The sequence below is a fragment of the Moschus berezovskii genome, chromosome 12 (assembly GCF_049115385.1).
Source record: "Moschus berezovskii isolate FMDL1 chromosome 12, NW_MosBer_1.0, whole genome shotgun sequence".
Lineage (NCBI taxonomy): Eukaryota > Metazoa > Chordata > Mammalia > Artiodactyla > Moschidae > Moschus > Moschus berezovskii.
The window spans coordinates 76,039,780-76,054,609 of record NC_142471.1 but is presented as its reverse complement, the minus strand read 5'-3'; the positions used below and the strand labels follow the sequence as shown (position 1 = coordinate 76,054,609).

The window sequence follows — 14,830 nt, the reverse complement described above, 5'->3', positions numbered from 1 at the left end:
TAGAATCTTAGCCCCTGGACCACCCTATCTTAAGCATTCTTAACCCTGCCAGGCCTTTAGCTCAGGAACAACCTGCTGACAGGAGAAGGAACAGCCGCTCTGGGCTCAAGCAGATCAGATCCTGGCCCTGCTGCTGACCTGTTAGTTACTTAAAGATTCTGTCTTTGAACCTCAGTTTTCTAATTTGCTATTGGTCTTATCCCGGAGAGTCATTCTGAGGATGGAAGGCGATGTGTTTAGTGGGGCAGTGTGGCACAGGGCTTGAGCTGAGGCTCTGGAGCTGGCTGCCCAGGTTCAAACCCTGACTCTGCTACTTCTAAGCGTGTGATTTTGGACACGTTCCTCGAGTCTCTGGGCCTCACTGGCACAAAAGTACCCACTGTGGCCTCGTACCCACTCCCCAGGAATGGAACCTCTTACTTTCTTCTCCCGATCCCGTCCATTCAGAGGCTGGGGAGGACCTGGATTTGAACATGATGTTTTATTTTGCTGGAGCCTTCTGGGTTGCAGGAAGCATTTGTTCCCTAACAGGAAGGGACAGGGTCTGCGTGGGAGAGATTGGTGACACTGCCTTGGATGGGGGATACAGACAGGAAGTTCAGAAATAAGCTGATAGCTAAAGAGAGTTAAGTTAGAGAGTTATTGGCACATAAAACAGAAATTCAGGCTTTTCAGAAAAATAACAGATGCCTAAATGTCAGTGGCAAGGAAGGGAGAAGGCTATCAGATTGTTTTTTGAGTAAGATCTCAGCGAGGAAAGAGCAGTTTTGATCTATTTCTCTTGCTTTGTTCTCCAGGTGAAAAAATTTAGGCTCAAGGGAGCAGCCCTTCTAGCCCTTAATTAATTAGGGTCGTCCATAGCGTGCACTCATTTTTTTTTTTTTTTTAATGTTCGGCTTGCCTTTTCGGGTAGATTGTCAGTTCCTTGAAGGCAGGTGCCCAGCTTTTGCCAGCCTCTGTGGTCCTGCTGGGCTGTGACTGATCACGGTCCACTTCCTTGACCTCTCTGTTTTCCAGAGTGAGTACATTGCTCCGTGTGACTGTCGGCGCGCCTTTGTGTCTGGATTTGATGGCTCTGCAGGTGAGTCACTAAATTCTGTCTTTATGCTTGTGGTACTTGTGTTCGCCTCCCTAAAATAACTGGACCCAATTTCAGTCTGTGATACAGAACCAAAAAGAAAATGCAGACCAGACGTCCCCATTGACCCTCTGCAGAGGGGGCATGGTCCTGCTGCCTGCAGCTCCTAAGCTTACGTTTTAGTGACTCTCTTCTCTCAAGTGTTAATGATGCTTCTTTTTAATGACTCTTTGCTTTTCAAGTCAAAAAATTTTATTTTAAAAACAGTCTTGGGGTACTTCCCTGGTAATCTAGTGGAAAAGAATTCGCCTTCCAAAGCAGGGGATGCGTGTTTGATCCCTGGTGGGGGAACTAAGATCCCACATGCCTGGGGCAGCCAAACCCTCCTGCTGCAACTAGAGAAGCCTGCAGGCTCTTGAGCCTGCCTGCCTCAATGAAGACCCAGTACAGCCAAAAAAAATATTGTTGAACTTTTTATTAAATATAACATACACACAGATAAGTATATCATGAATACCCCTGTGTAACTGGCACTGCAGATAAGAAATAGGACACAAATGGCATCCTCAGGACCCCTTCCTTAGCTTTCTGGTCCCCTGTAATTCTCTAAGTGCTTAACTTTTGGTTTCCCCCTTTTCCCATTCAACTCGAATAATAAAGATTAATGTTGTGCTACACTGGCGCCCTGCATTAATTTTCCAAGAGCTGTTGCGCCTTTGAGTTTCAGGGTGGGTTTCCCCTCCAGGCTCCCATCCTCTTAAGTGGCTAGGCTTGACGGGAGCCCCGCTCCTGGCAATTAGCTCACTGCTTCCATTGCTGTGGGCGCATGTGTTGGTTGGCACATTCCAACTGGTTTAGGCTGACACCTCTGCTGAAAGCCCTAAGTTCTTCTGGGCCTGTGGGAGCTGAGGGTAGGTAGAGGTGGAAATAAAAACTCCTGCGTCTCCCTGAATGCTTGCAGTGCCCAGGCGGTCTCTCTTGGGAAAGGCAAAACACCTCCCTTGGGGTGTCTGTTGGAGCAGGTGGCTGTGACTGCTGAGCAGGAACCATTTCCAGCTCACTCCTGTTGACTGGAGGCCCCTGTTGACTGGAGGCCCCTGTGGCCCTCTGTCCACAGACCTCTGTTCTCCTGGCCTTGACTCACGTCATGCACATGGGGTCCTTTCTGCAGGGATCAGTACCCAGCCTGCCTCCAGACTGCTGCTTTCAGCGGTTGGCCCACAGCTGGTTGTCAGTGGTACCGTCTTCTCTTGCCTGGAGGTTTCCTTGGAGTCAGAGGCCCAGCTGCGCCCCCAAAGTGGGGGTGGGTGGTGGGGCCACACGGAGTCTGGAGCCTCTCACCGTGCTCACCTGCCTGCTGCCATTTTGTGCAGCTTCTAGGTGTCAGGAACCTCTCTCATTCCTTTGCTCCCCTCCTCCAGGCACAGCCATCGTCACAGAAGAACATGCGGCCATGTGGACTGACGGGCGCTACTTTCTGCAGGCTGCCAAGCAGATGGACAGCAACTGGACGCTCATGAAGATGGGTGCGTAGAGGCACAGCCGTCTCAAGTTTAGCTGGCCCACTCGGGAGGAGACCCTGGAGCTCCTCAGGGCTTCTGAATCTTAACCCTTTTATGGGGTCAGGGACCCCTTTTAGAATCCAAGGTGTCTTAGTAACAAACTACCATAGACGGGGTGGCTCAAACAACAGAAATTTAGAGAAGGGATATGTGTGTATGTGTGGCTGAGTACCCTCGCTGTTCACCTAAAGCTACCAAAACATTGTTAATCGGTTGTTGTTGTCAGTTGCCCAGTTGTGCCCAATTCTTTGTGACCCCATGGACTGCAGCTTTACCCTTAATAAAAAATAAAAAGTCTGAAGTTTTGGGGGGGATATGTTTTTTTCAACAGAAATTTATTTTTTCATGACTGATGGCTAGAAATCTAAAAGTCTAAAGTTTTGGGGGGAATTTTTTTTTTCAACAGAAATTTAATTTTTCATGGCTAGTAGCTGGAAGTCTGAAATCAGGGTGCTAGTGTGGTCAGGCTCTGGTGAGAGCTATCTTCCTGGCTTGCAGACAGCCACCTTCTCACTTATCCTTACATGGTTCTCTCTCTCTCCCTCTTCTTAGAAGGCTACCAATCTTACTGGATTAGAATTCTGCCCTATGACTTCATTTAACCTTCAGTATCTCCTAAGCCCCTGTCTCCAAACATAGGTTACATTGTGAGGTAGGGTTTCAGTGTATGAATTTTGAGGGGAAACAGTCCAGTGTACAGGGAAGAACAAGAAAGTGACAGGCTTCTATGTACAAACCATCATGCATTCAGTTTTGGAAGGCCTGGCTCAGAACCCTCATTTCAGTGAGGAGTAGCTGAGGGCCCGAGAGGACCCTGCGCCTTTGACTCATGCCCTGGGGGTCTTCCCACTGCTCTCAGCTGCCTCATGATTTCAAATGAGGTGAAGGTAAGGGGCCCCTGGCAGCTGAGCTAGGAGGCTCTCCCTCTGAGGATCCTGACTCACCTCTGGCACTTAGCCACAGGGCAAGAGCATGGGTCTGCAGCTTTCTTGGGCAGGTTACTTCATCTTCAGTTTCCTCATCTATAAAGTGGAATGATAATAGTACCATAAAATGGTGAGGATTAAAGAAATAATATATGGAAAGCATGGAGCTCAGTGTTTATTGGGTAATGATAACGTGTGTGTGTGTGTACACGGGTTTTTCATTTAATTGTGTGCTATATTTTTCCTTGTCATCAGAGTAGTCTTTCGAAATATGGTTTTAGTGATTGTACAAAGGTACAGCCTGCTGCATTTTGAACTTGGACAATAGAAGGAGGGCAAAGCAGCCGCCAGGGCTGAGTGAGGAAGAGGATAAAAGGCCAAATCCCTGATGTTTCTTGTTTGTTCTTGGAAGTTATGAGGAAATGGGGTTGTTAGCAGACTCACAGTTCAGGGAACAGAGGGCTGTTGATACTGAGTTGAGCTGACCCCAGGATCTATTACTGAGGTTATGTGTGTGTGTGTGTGTGTGTGTACGCACATGCATGCTCCACACACTGCATATACATGTATAAATGTTTGGCTTAGGGAGGAACTAAGAATATTTTCATGCTGGCAATGGGTTTCTTTTAAACTTGGGTTTCTCAAAATTCTTTTAAAATACAGAAACGTCAGCACCACAGGTTGGAGTTGTCCCAGTTATGTTCTCTCTCACACACAAACACAGGCCTTCGGGACTGTGGGGCTGTTAGAAGTGGATAGGCCTCTAGGCCTTTGTACTTTCTGATTACATGCCTCTCTGTTGCTGGTTCATGCGCCCTTAGCATATATGTATATTTGTTTATATGTTAGATGCATGTGCTATGTCCATGTGTATTTCAGATACAAGCAAATTTTGATATCTTAATTTTTAAGAAGTACAAATGGAAATTCTGATACTTTCTGTTTGCACCCCAGGGTCTCATTTAGTGTGCCTCTGGGATGTGAGCATCTCTCTTTGGGGTCTAAACTCCAGCTGCTAGATACGTCAGTGCTTTGGGGGTCAGAGTGTCAGAGGAGCGAACACTATCTGCCTCTTCCCTAGACCAGCCCTGGGGGAGGAGTCCTTCTTCCCTCCAAGCCGCCTCTAGCCTCTGCCCGCAGCCCCCCTCCTCACTGGGTCTCCTATGTAGGGAGGTTCTGGCGGGTGTGGCTGGGGAGTGATTGATGCCTGGGGTTTTTTGCCCAACATCTGTCTGCTACGAGATGATGTGACTTCACCCTGTGAAAGTCATACTAGGGGCATTCTAGAAACTTCCTCAATAATTGGCTCGTTTAGCGGTTTAAGGGAAAAAATAGGAAAGACTCAGAGAGGAAAATCACACAGTGACAGTTTCGAGGCAGGCTTTTAGAACGGAGAGTCATGAGCTCATTTCTTTATAAGCCTTTGAGCGGCCATTAGGTGGTTATCAGTGCTCAGGGAAGGTAGTGAAAATCAGTACTGTTTTAGAATATGTGAACTTTCACTCTGATATTTTACCGAAATGTTTGTTAATTGTTTAGCAACAATCTGATGAAAAAGTATACGTCTGAAACGTACAAGATATACTGGGTTGGATTAAAAACTGGGATATCAAAAATAATTTTAGTTCCTTTTGTGAAGCTTACTTGGTGTCCTATGACTAGTCTCTTAGAAATGGAAAGGGCTCTGTGTTCTTGGTAACTGGGAAGCCCAGGGAGCCAGTTAAAGACACAATGTTAGGTTCCTGTCTGTTCCTCTTACAGTCTTTGCATAGGTTTCTGCTGCTGAGACTTGAGCTTAGCCCTCCAGTCAGGCCGACTGTCTGGCAGGGCCTTTCCTCTGCAGTGATGCCCTCCAGGTGAGGCGAGAGCCCTGCGTGTGTGTTTGCCTTACCTGGGTGGGACGTAAGGGAGACTCTCAGCTTCCGCTTGCACCATCTCACCACTCCTGCACTCATCACCATTAGTGGAGAAGTCACAGGAGGCCGATGAGATGATCTTCAGGATGACATCGTGTACCTGTGTTGCAATGATTCCCAGGATGCCTTTTACCAGGGGTCTAGTGAAAATCCTGCTTCTTTCTTCTGTCTCACCCTCCCCTTATATACCATCTTACTTTATGCTTTCCTTTTATAGCATCTTACTCTTTTTCTAGCCTTCCAGGATGAAAAGAAGTTCAGATTTTCCAAGTGCTGTCAATCCTTTTTAAAGAAGGTGCTTGATAAAGACCCTGTTCTCATGGTATTGGTGAATTGCACTCTTCTGGGTAGGATAGCGAGCTCAGACTCCTTGGGAATTGTTTCTCACCAGTTCTTCCCTCTGTAGGTCTGAAGGACACACCAACTCAGGAAGACTGGCTGGTGAGTGTACTTCCTGAAGGATCCAGGGTTGGTGTAGACCCACTGATCATTCCTACAGGTGAGTAAGCCGACGCCCTGCCTGCTTGGGTGAGGACTGGGGTTCTAGATGCCTCCCCACCCTCCTCATTTGCTTGTGGGTGGTAGAACCTTTGAGGGGCTCAGCATGACATGAGGTCACAGCGGAGGTCAGGGTGAGGAGAAGAGTTAGCAGAGGGCCACAGGATCACCTGTCAGAAGGTGCCAGGCTCTCAGAGCCCTGCTGCCTCTAGAGGGTGTTCAGTTCACAGCTAGATCACCAGTGTTTCTCCTCAGATTACTGGAAGAAGATGGCCAAGGTTCTGAGAAGTGCTGGCCACCACCTCATTCCTGTCAAGGACAACCTTGTGGACAAAATCTGGACAGACCGCCCTGAGCGTCCCTGCAAACCGCTCATCACACTGGGCCTGGATTACACAGGTCAGAACCACGGCTGTGCCCAGCAGGCCCTGGCCGTCATCTCCTCCACCTGAATGGCAATCCTCTGGAGCCAGGTCATTGAGCCGATGGGAGGATTTGGCCCCACTCTGGCATGTGGGGCATTGGGTGCAGCAGGAGTTCAGTTTGTTTCCACTGTTGGCACCTGCTTGGGCATAGTTTACTCTCTCAGAGCTCTTCTGGGCGGACCCATGGGTGCTGCTGAGATGGCTTTTTTTTTTTTTTTAACTACTCAGTTGCTCACTGCCTCTCTCAGGCGTCTGATGTTGGACACAGAGCCTAGAGATTTCTAGATTCCATGTCCTTTTCTTCTGCCAGCACTTGTAGGTTTACCTTCCCAGGCTTCCTGCCCTCTCTCTGTCCTCTGCCGTAGAGGCTTTGGGGAGTGGGTGAGTTTCTTTGGCTTGGGTGATAGCGTTGAGTGAGGAGCAAGTTCTGTGAACAGTTTATGGGAGATGAAAGTGTGGATTTATGGAATAGTGAGGAGTGCAGAGGGAAAGGCCTGGAGGTGGGGCAGAGGGGAGTGAATCTTGCTGTAGAAACAGCAGAGGGGAGGTGGAGCGGGGATGTCTGGAATGCAGGCACATTGCCCAGAGGGGTCCTGGGAAGAAAGCATTACAACCCAGACTCTCAGCCAAGTCTTAAGTAGAATTCCCGAGCTGATCTTCACAGCAGCGTTTGGTTGTAGAGACGCCCCCAGCTTGCTTCCTTGTGACCAGAGGTATTGTAGACTGGGAGGGGGATGGGTGCAGTGAGGGGCCCTGGGTCAGCTAAACATTGTCCATCAGCATGCTTTGGATTCTGTTGAACTGAAGGAAAGGCTCTGACCAGTTCTTTACAGAGCAGGGAGAGCAGGTTTGGCTGGTGAAACTTCAGGTCAGCAGACACGTGAGTGTCGACCATGTGCTGGGCACTGCCAGGTGCTGCGTGCATGAGACAGATGCCTGCCCTGTTCACAGGTGGCTGTACCGTGAGGTACAAGTACTGTCTCATGTCAGGGGGTGTGGTGGTAGTGGGGTGAGCTTCTCTGGGGCCCACAGGAGTAGCAGGGAGTTGCTGGCTGTGTCTGACAGTGCATGTGTGGTTTGGAAGTGGTAGTCACACTGAAACAGGCTGTGGAGAATTCCGAGATCTCAGCACTGAAAGGCAGGTCTTGAGGCTCTAGAAATGTAAGGTAGAGGGTGATATCTGCCTGACCTCTAAAGATTCGGTGAGTTCTCTGTGCTGGTTAGTGTCTTCTCAAAGCTCCCTGTGCTTCCTCTATGGCAGCAGGCTTGATACAGAAGTGAAACTAATTGCTGGTTTAATTGTCTGTCTTCCCTTCCAGATTGTAAGCCCCATGAGGGCAGGGACTGTGTGTAGCTCAGAACTGTAACTGCAGTGACCAGCAAAGCATCTGCAGATATTGATGCCTGGGGAGGAGAGATGTTTCATAGACATTTGTTGGATGAACAAATGGATTAATTTTGTTGTGAGGCAGTCGGGGCTCTGGACAGTCAACTAGCTTAGATGGAGTCACTTTTCTTGTATAGGATTGGTATCCAGGCATTCTGTCCACTCAGATAACATGCTTCCTGGGATGTGGTGCTGGTTAAGAATGTTTGGAATGGGTTCTTTCACTTGGCTCTCAATAGTCCCCGGGACCTGACCAGGGGCTGGAGTGGCAAGTATGTTTGTTTCTTGCAGGCATCTCCTGGAAGGACAAGGTTGCAGACCTTCGGTTGAAAATGGCTGAGAGGAACGTCGTGTGGTTTGTGGTCACTGCCCTGGATGAGATTGCGTGTGAGTGCTCTGGTTTCACTGTTGGGGCATGTTACCCAGTCTCTCGGTTCTCTGGGAATCTGTGTGTTCACAGGATTCAGTTTTATGTGTGGTCAGAGAATAAGCAAAAGACCGTTGCCAGTGGGTATATGGCATGCCAAGTGGCATGGAGAAGGGATTATTTTGGATGGAGAATTACAGGGAGTTGGGGAGGAGATTGTGGTTGGTCTGGAGCAGTATTCCAGCCAGGCGCTGATGGTAAATCTGTGGTGGTGTCCCCCTCTGGCCAGTCTCCTCAGTACGGTGACACCTCCGAGGAGGGGCGGTTTCTCCAAACTTTTTGTGTCTGTTAACATTCGTTTGTCTCTATAGGTATGGAAGTGAGCTCATAGGAGATATTTTTTTCTTTATACTTCTCCTGTATTTCCCAGATTCTTCACAATGAGGATGTTCTAGAAATATTTCTACTTCAGAAAACTCAGGAGCTGAAAGTGCACCAAACCTTTTGGTACAATAGCAGTTTTTTAATCTTTGGATCTTAAACTATCCTCATGGAATTGTTCAATGCCTTCTAGAACCTGAATGAATAAGGTTGAACCTTTTTCTATTTTCTGACTGGCTTTGACCCAAGGTAGCTGAGAATAGGCACTGCTTTATTTTTTTATTTTCTCACTAGAGAAAGATGGCTTACTGCACAATCTCTAATCCTTAGCCCCCAAACTTTGTCACGTGTATCAGTGATTATATCCCTAATTAACGTAATAACATCAACATCAGAGAAAATAACATATGAAGCTAATTTCTCCCCTTGATTATTTAAATATCCCCCGTTTTCATTGTGGAAAATCTGGGAAGTGCAGAGCAAGTAGAAAAAAAAAAGGCACCTATAATCTTCTTGCACAGAATCAGTTAACATTTCTGTGCATATATAATTTTGTAACTTGATTTTTTCCACTGTATTTACTCTAAGCATATATAAACATAATTTTAAGTGGATATTAAATATCCCATCATATGGTTATAGTACAATTTACTTAACCATTCCTCTCAGGATGACTTTTGAGTTATTTCCACATTTTCTCATGATTGTATTACAGGACTGCCATCAGAGTCTTGATGCATCACAATCTGTGTCTTAGTTTCTGATGATTTTCTTTCAGCTTTTGGTTGACTTTGGATGTGGTGTTATGGGCTGGAGGGTGTGTGCGTGGTAGGGCCTTTGGCCTTATTGCCATGTACCTGCCAGAGAGGTTGAACAGCATGTAGGAATACACCCCTTTTGCCACATTCTCACCGACCCCAGGTACTATCATTTAAAAAGAACGCTAATTGGGTTTGATGGGTAAAAAACATGTTGCCTCCATGCTGTACTTGAAGAAGCCATGGTTTTAAAATAGAGGCAGTGCGTTTTACACCAGGGTCTTTTCTGCACTCTGATTCTTAGGAGAGCAAGTGTTAGGCTGCGGGAGGCCCTGGGACGAGAGCTGTGCTCAGCACCGGTCCCTCTAGATTCTCCAGCACGCACTGACCTCAGCAGGGCCCTGACACTGGCCATGCAGGTCCTCCACCCAGCCGTGGTTCCGGGTGGGCCGCCGGCTCGGGTTTCATTCATGGGCCCAGAGCCCCACTGACTCATTGCTTTTGTTCCTCTGCTGGGAAGCTCCGCCTCCCTGGGGCTCCTGACCCTCACACCGAGGGCCTCATCTGGCCTCCCTGGCGGGTGGGTCTCCGTTTTCCTACCCTCAGTCTCTTAAGGGAGCGAGTGCTTGGCTCCCGCCCCTGTACTTGGGAGTGCCAGAGGTTTTTCTGCGGCAAGGCCAGGCCTGGCGGGTCACCGCCGGGTGGACCATTTCAACTCTTTGTCTGGAGGGCAATTCTCGGGTGTTCTGACTGCTAACTCTTTCCATTCCCTTCCCGGGATGGTGATGTGGCAGCAAAAGACACAGTTCTGGTGCCCTCATTTGGTGGATATGCGCAACTGCAGCTCAGAGGCGAGCGGGGCAAGGGAGACTCCCGGCCTCTCTGAGAGGTCTGCCCGGCCCTTCCCGGCCCGTGGAAGCGCTCTCTGCACCCTCCCAGCTGCCCCTTACTCGCAGTCGGGCGGGTGACAGGAATTTTTTTTTTTTCCAGGGCTATTCAATCTCCGAGGATCAGACGTAGAGCACAATCCTGTATTTTTCTCCTATGCAATCTTAGGACTAGAGACGATCATGTGAGTGTTGGCCCCGCACCTGAAAGTCTTCCCCACAGCTGCTTGGAGCCCCAGTCCACCCCCTGGCCCGGGCCCACTGGTCTCGGCCTGACGTGCGCCAGGGTCCTGCTTTTCTCCTGCTCTTTCCTGCCTCCCTTTTCCTTCTGCCTTCCTTAACTGTAGTTATTAATTTATATCCTGCCTCTCTTATAATCCTGAAAATTATTGGTAATACTGGAAGATAAAAAAATAAGTGTCGAGGACATCAGAACAAAACCGGAGGGAGTAAGCTTAGTTCACAGAATTCCTGCTGCAGAGACTTGTTCAGGCTGCACATTGGACTCCTCGCAGCCAAGGCAGAGGGGGATATGGGCTTTGTTATACAGTCCTGGGTCCACAGTGCAAATAGACTTCATCATTCAGAAGGTCAGAAGTGATGCAGGAAAAACCCTTGAGTCGTGCCTTGTTGAATTATCTTTTGAACTGCTGCTTGCGGCCTTCCTGCCGTTGCTCTTCTCGTTTGAGTGGCTTTCTGCATTCAGACATGTTTATTGAGTGCCTATTATGCGCGAGAGTCTCCACTAGGTTGTTGGGGTGAATGAGGCAGACAGGGTCCTGGGTTGGAGTTGGGGATTCCAATGCATAGTTGGCACTCACTTGTCAGTGGGGCAGGTATGGATGTTATTGGAGGGGCCTGACCTGATCAGAGGAGACAATAATATTGAGACAGAGATTCAGGGTACTTGGGAGTTAGCTCGGTGAGTAGGGAATGAGGAGGAAGAGAAGCAGGTGATCTAAGCCGGGGAGCAGCATTCTCAGAGAGAGTGCAGTGCAGGTGAGGGACCCAGAGTGGTCCAGTGTGGTTGAAACCTGGAGTGGGAGGCCGGCAGGTTGGCAGCACCATATAAGCAAGGTCTTGTGAGCCAGGTTTAGGAGCTTGGGCCCTTGTCCTGAGGCTGCTGAGTTTCTACAGGGAACCACATTGTCAGGCTTATAAATCATAGAGAATTTATGATTGGAGTGAAATTATGGGGTGGATTATAATTATTGAAAAATAGAGTGGATAGGGAAGACTGGTGGCAGGGAGACCAGTTAGGAGGCCATGGCACTATGAGAGATGGTAGTGGTTAACCCTAACCCTAACCTGGGCAGCAAGGCTACAGTGAAAGCTAGAGAGGTTTGAGGGGTGCTTAGGCCATAAGTTCAAAGAGCCCCATGAAGGAGGGAAAGAGGGGCATCAAGGAGGACAGTGCCCAGGTCCTGGCTTGGGGGACAGGGTGGAAGGTAGTATGCACAGGGCAGGGAGCACAGTTTGGGGAGCAGGGTTTGGGAAGGCCATGAAGGGAAGAGAAGCTGCTCATTTGGGATGCTGGAAGGTAGAGCCTATCTCTTGTGTTTGGGTCTGTGTTCTTGTCCTCTGATTCCTGCGCCCACCTTTCCTATCACCTCCCCTCTGGCCCCTCTGCAGGCTCTTCATTGACGGTGACCGCATAGACACCCCCATTGTGAAGGAACACCTACTGCTTGACTTGGGCCTGGAAGCCGAGTACAGAATCCAGGTGCTTCCGTACAAGTCCATCCTGAGCGAGCTCAAGATCCTGTGTGCCAGCCTTTCCCCACGGGAGAAGGTGTGGGTCAGTGACAAGGCCAGCTATGCTGTGAGCGAGGCCATCCCCAAGGTTGGTAGCCCCAGAGCCGATCAAAAGCTGCCACTCTGGCTACCAGGCCCTTCCCAGTCCTGGCATCAGGCGGCTTCTCTTTGAAGCAGAGCTTGGTTGTTCAGGCAGGTTCCCAGTACTGGGTGTCATATCAGAGGTGTTGTCCCCGCAATGAGCCCTTTGGACTCTTAGAACCCAGTGAGTCCTGTGTTTTCCAAAATGTGGCATGAGAGATGATTTTAGGTGGTACACATTCATACTTAGGTTTATTTAAATGTATCTATTTTAAAAGTGGAAAGTTATGACCAACCTAGATAGCATATTAAAAAACAGAGACATTACTTTGTCAACCAAGGTCCGTCTAGTCAAGGCTATGGTTTTTTCCGTGGTCATGTATGGATGTGAGAGTTGGACTGTGAAGAAAGCTGATCGCTGAAGAATTGATGCTTTTGAATTGTGGTGCTGGAGAAGACTCTTGAGAGTCCCTTGTACTGCAAGGACATCCAACCAGTCCATTCTAAAGGAGATCAGTCCTCGGTGTTCATTGAAAGGACTGATGCTAAAGCTGAAACTGCAATAATTTGGCCACCTCATGTGACGAATTGACTCACTGGAAAAGAGTCTGATGCTAGGAGGGATTGGGGGTGGGAGGAGAAGGGGACGACAGAGAATGAGATGGCTGGATGGCATCACCGACTCGATGGACATAAGTTTGAGTGAACTCCAGGAGTTGGTGATGGACAGGGAGGCCTGGCGTGCTGTGATTCATGGGGTCGCAAAGAGTCGGACACGACTGAGCGACTGAACTGAACAGAACTGAACTGATTTTAAAAGCATTTTAACAGATTTAAAGAATGAACCAGTGGTTACCAGTGGGGAGAGGGAAAGGGGGTGGGGCAAGATTGGGGTACCAGGTTCAGAGGTACAGACTACTATGTATAAAAAAAATGCCACAAGGATATAGTATATAGCACAGGGAATTTAGCCAGTATTTTATAATAACTTTAAATGGAACTTAACCTTTAAAAGTTGCAAATCACTGTATTAAACATCTAAGACATATAATATATTGTATATCAATTATATTTCCATTAAAAAAAAGCATTTTAGTGTGTAGTTGAAAAAAATATAATTAGCATATGAGACCATGTATTATAAAAATTATTTAAGAGAAAGTTGATTTCAAAAGGCTGTTGATTCAAAGATCATCTAAAGAAGAGTCTTAAGTAAATAAGGGTCCAGCAAGTAGGCAACCCGGGTAAGCCCTGTGCAGATGGTGTGAGTGTCTGAAGTTTGGGAAACACTACTCTATATCAGCCTCCCCCACCGTATTTTATAGTTAAGGAGACCTGAGACCCGGGGAGCGTTGGAGAGTTGGGGATTTATCAAAGGTCAAATGATAGTGATAGTGATCGTGCCCTTGACCGAACCCCTGCTGGGTGGTGCTGAGCAGCTGACATGTACCCCCTCATTTTCACTGAGGCCTGGGGCAGGAGTTCATGCCGCCTTAGTTGAGATTTTTTGATTGTCCTACTCTGGGCCTCTGGCTGCTGAGTGGCCTTTGGCAAAGCCAGCAATATCCTGTCCCCTCCACTAAGCAGGGGCCATCCTGGGAGGAGTCCAGACCTGGCCATCTTGTCCTGTTTCCCATTGTACCCCTGTCACTATCACACTGTGTGATGGAGTTACTCAGAGCTTTACTTCCGCTGGGGTCATGCCTGCCTTTGTTTCATGAGGGGCGGGTATGCAAGAGAGAGAGAGAAAACAAGGAGTGTGGAGAGAGGGAGAGCCCTTCGAGAAGCTCCATGCAAGTGCAAGGTGATGCAAAATTACTCCCTGCTCCCTATAACACAGGGCTGGATTCTGACTTGTTCTCAGTTGGGAAGGCTCTTCCCCAGCCCTTTAAGACCCGACTGTTAATGGTAGCCGATCCCTGAGGATGAGGTGGGAAGGAACAGGAGCTCCCTCCCCCTTCATCGGTCACATGCATCCCCAGACAGTGGGAAAAGGCCTCCTTTGTGCAGCCAGAGGGGGTTATTTCGGTCAAGCTTTGATCCGTTAGTGAACCCTGACCATGACCATGGAGGTTGGAAAAGCAGCATCTTGCTGCTGGCTGGCAGCCAGCTGTCTCCGAGAGCTAAGGGGGTGGGGGAGAGACGAGAAATAACTTGTTTGATGTACTTTATCTTTTTGGATGAGCTCAAGCCCCTTTCTGCAGCTCAGAGTTACCACCCAAAAAGGTCAGGTCTTTGGGCCCCAGGGGACAGCAGGGAGGGTCTGAGTGGGAGCTCTCTGTGATTTGTCTAAAGTGAGGAGTCCTGGCTGGAGGGGTGATCTTGGTCTGGGGTGAGTGATTCCCACACTACTGCCTCCCGCCTCAGGATCATCGCTGCTGTATGCCTTACACCCCCATCTGCATCGCCAAAGCTGTGAAGAATTCTGCTGAATCAGAAGGCATGAGGCGAGCTCACGTGAGTAAAGCAGCCTGTGCAGAAGAGGGGGTGTGTGGTGGTCAGAAGGCCCGACTCCCTTACCTCTATGTGGCTTTGACCCTGCTGCAGGTGGGAACATCTCTGAGCCTTCCAGAGTTAATGAGAGAATGAAATAAAATACTGGATGGGTCATGGGAATCTCCTGCATGGAAAGCCCTGACTGCTGGTGGTGTGTGGTCCTCTACGTTAGAACTGGGCCTTGGTTCTACCAATCTGATTTTCAGTCATAACTTAAAAAAATGTCTCTATTATTTGCACAGATTAAAGATGCCGTTGCCTTATGTGAACTCTTTAACTGGCTGGAAAAAGAGGTTGGTTCTTGGTCTTTGTT

At 48.5% G+C, this 14,830-nt stretch overlaps 1 protein-coding gene across 3 annotated transcripts in view; it reads left to right on the top strand.

Annotated features, from left to right (window-relative positions):
* XPNPEP1 (X-prolyl aminopeptidase 1) overlaps positions 1 to 14,830 on the top strand; it is a 51,631-nt gene that overhangs the window by 21,644 nt on the left and 15,157 nt on the right. For all 3 annotated transcript variants that reach the window (XM_055424693.2, XM_055424692.2, XM_055424695.2), the window contains 9 exons: positions 1,018 to 1,081; positions 2,500 to 2,604; positions 5,889 to 5,981; positions 6,236 to 6,379; positions 8,084 to 8,179; positions 10,289 to 10,370; positions 11,818 to 12,028; positions 14,389 to 14,478; positions 14,760 to 14,810. In XM_055424693.2, coding sequence (XP_055280668.1) covers positions 1,018 to 1,081; positions 2,500 to 2,604; positions 5,889 to 5,981; positions 6,236 to 6,379; positions 8,084 to 8,179; positions 10,289 to 10,370; positions 11,818 to 12,028; positions 14,389 to 14,478; positions 14,760 to 14,810 — 936 coding nt within the window. The remainder of the gene's footprint in view (positions 1 to 1,017; positions 1,082 to 2,499; positions 2,605 to 5,888; positions 5,982 to 6,235; positions 6,380 to 8,083; positions 8,180 to 10,288; positions 10,371 to 11,817; positions 12,029 to 14,388; positions 14,479 to 14,759; positions 14,811 to 14,830) is intronic.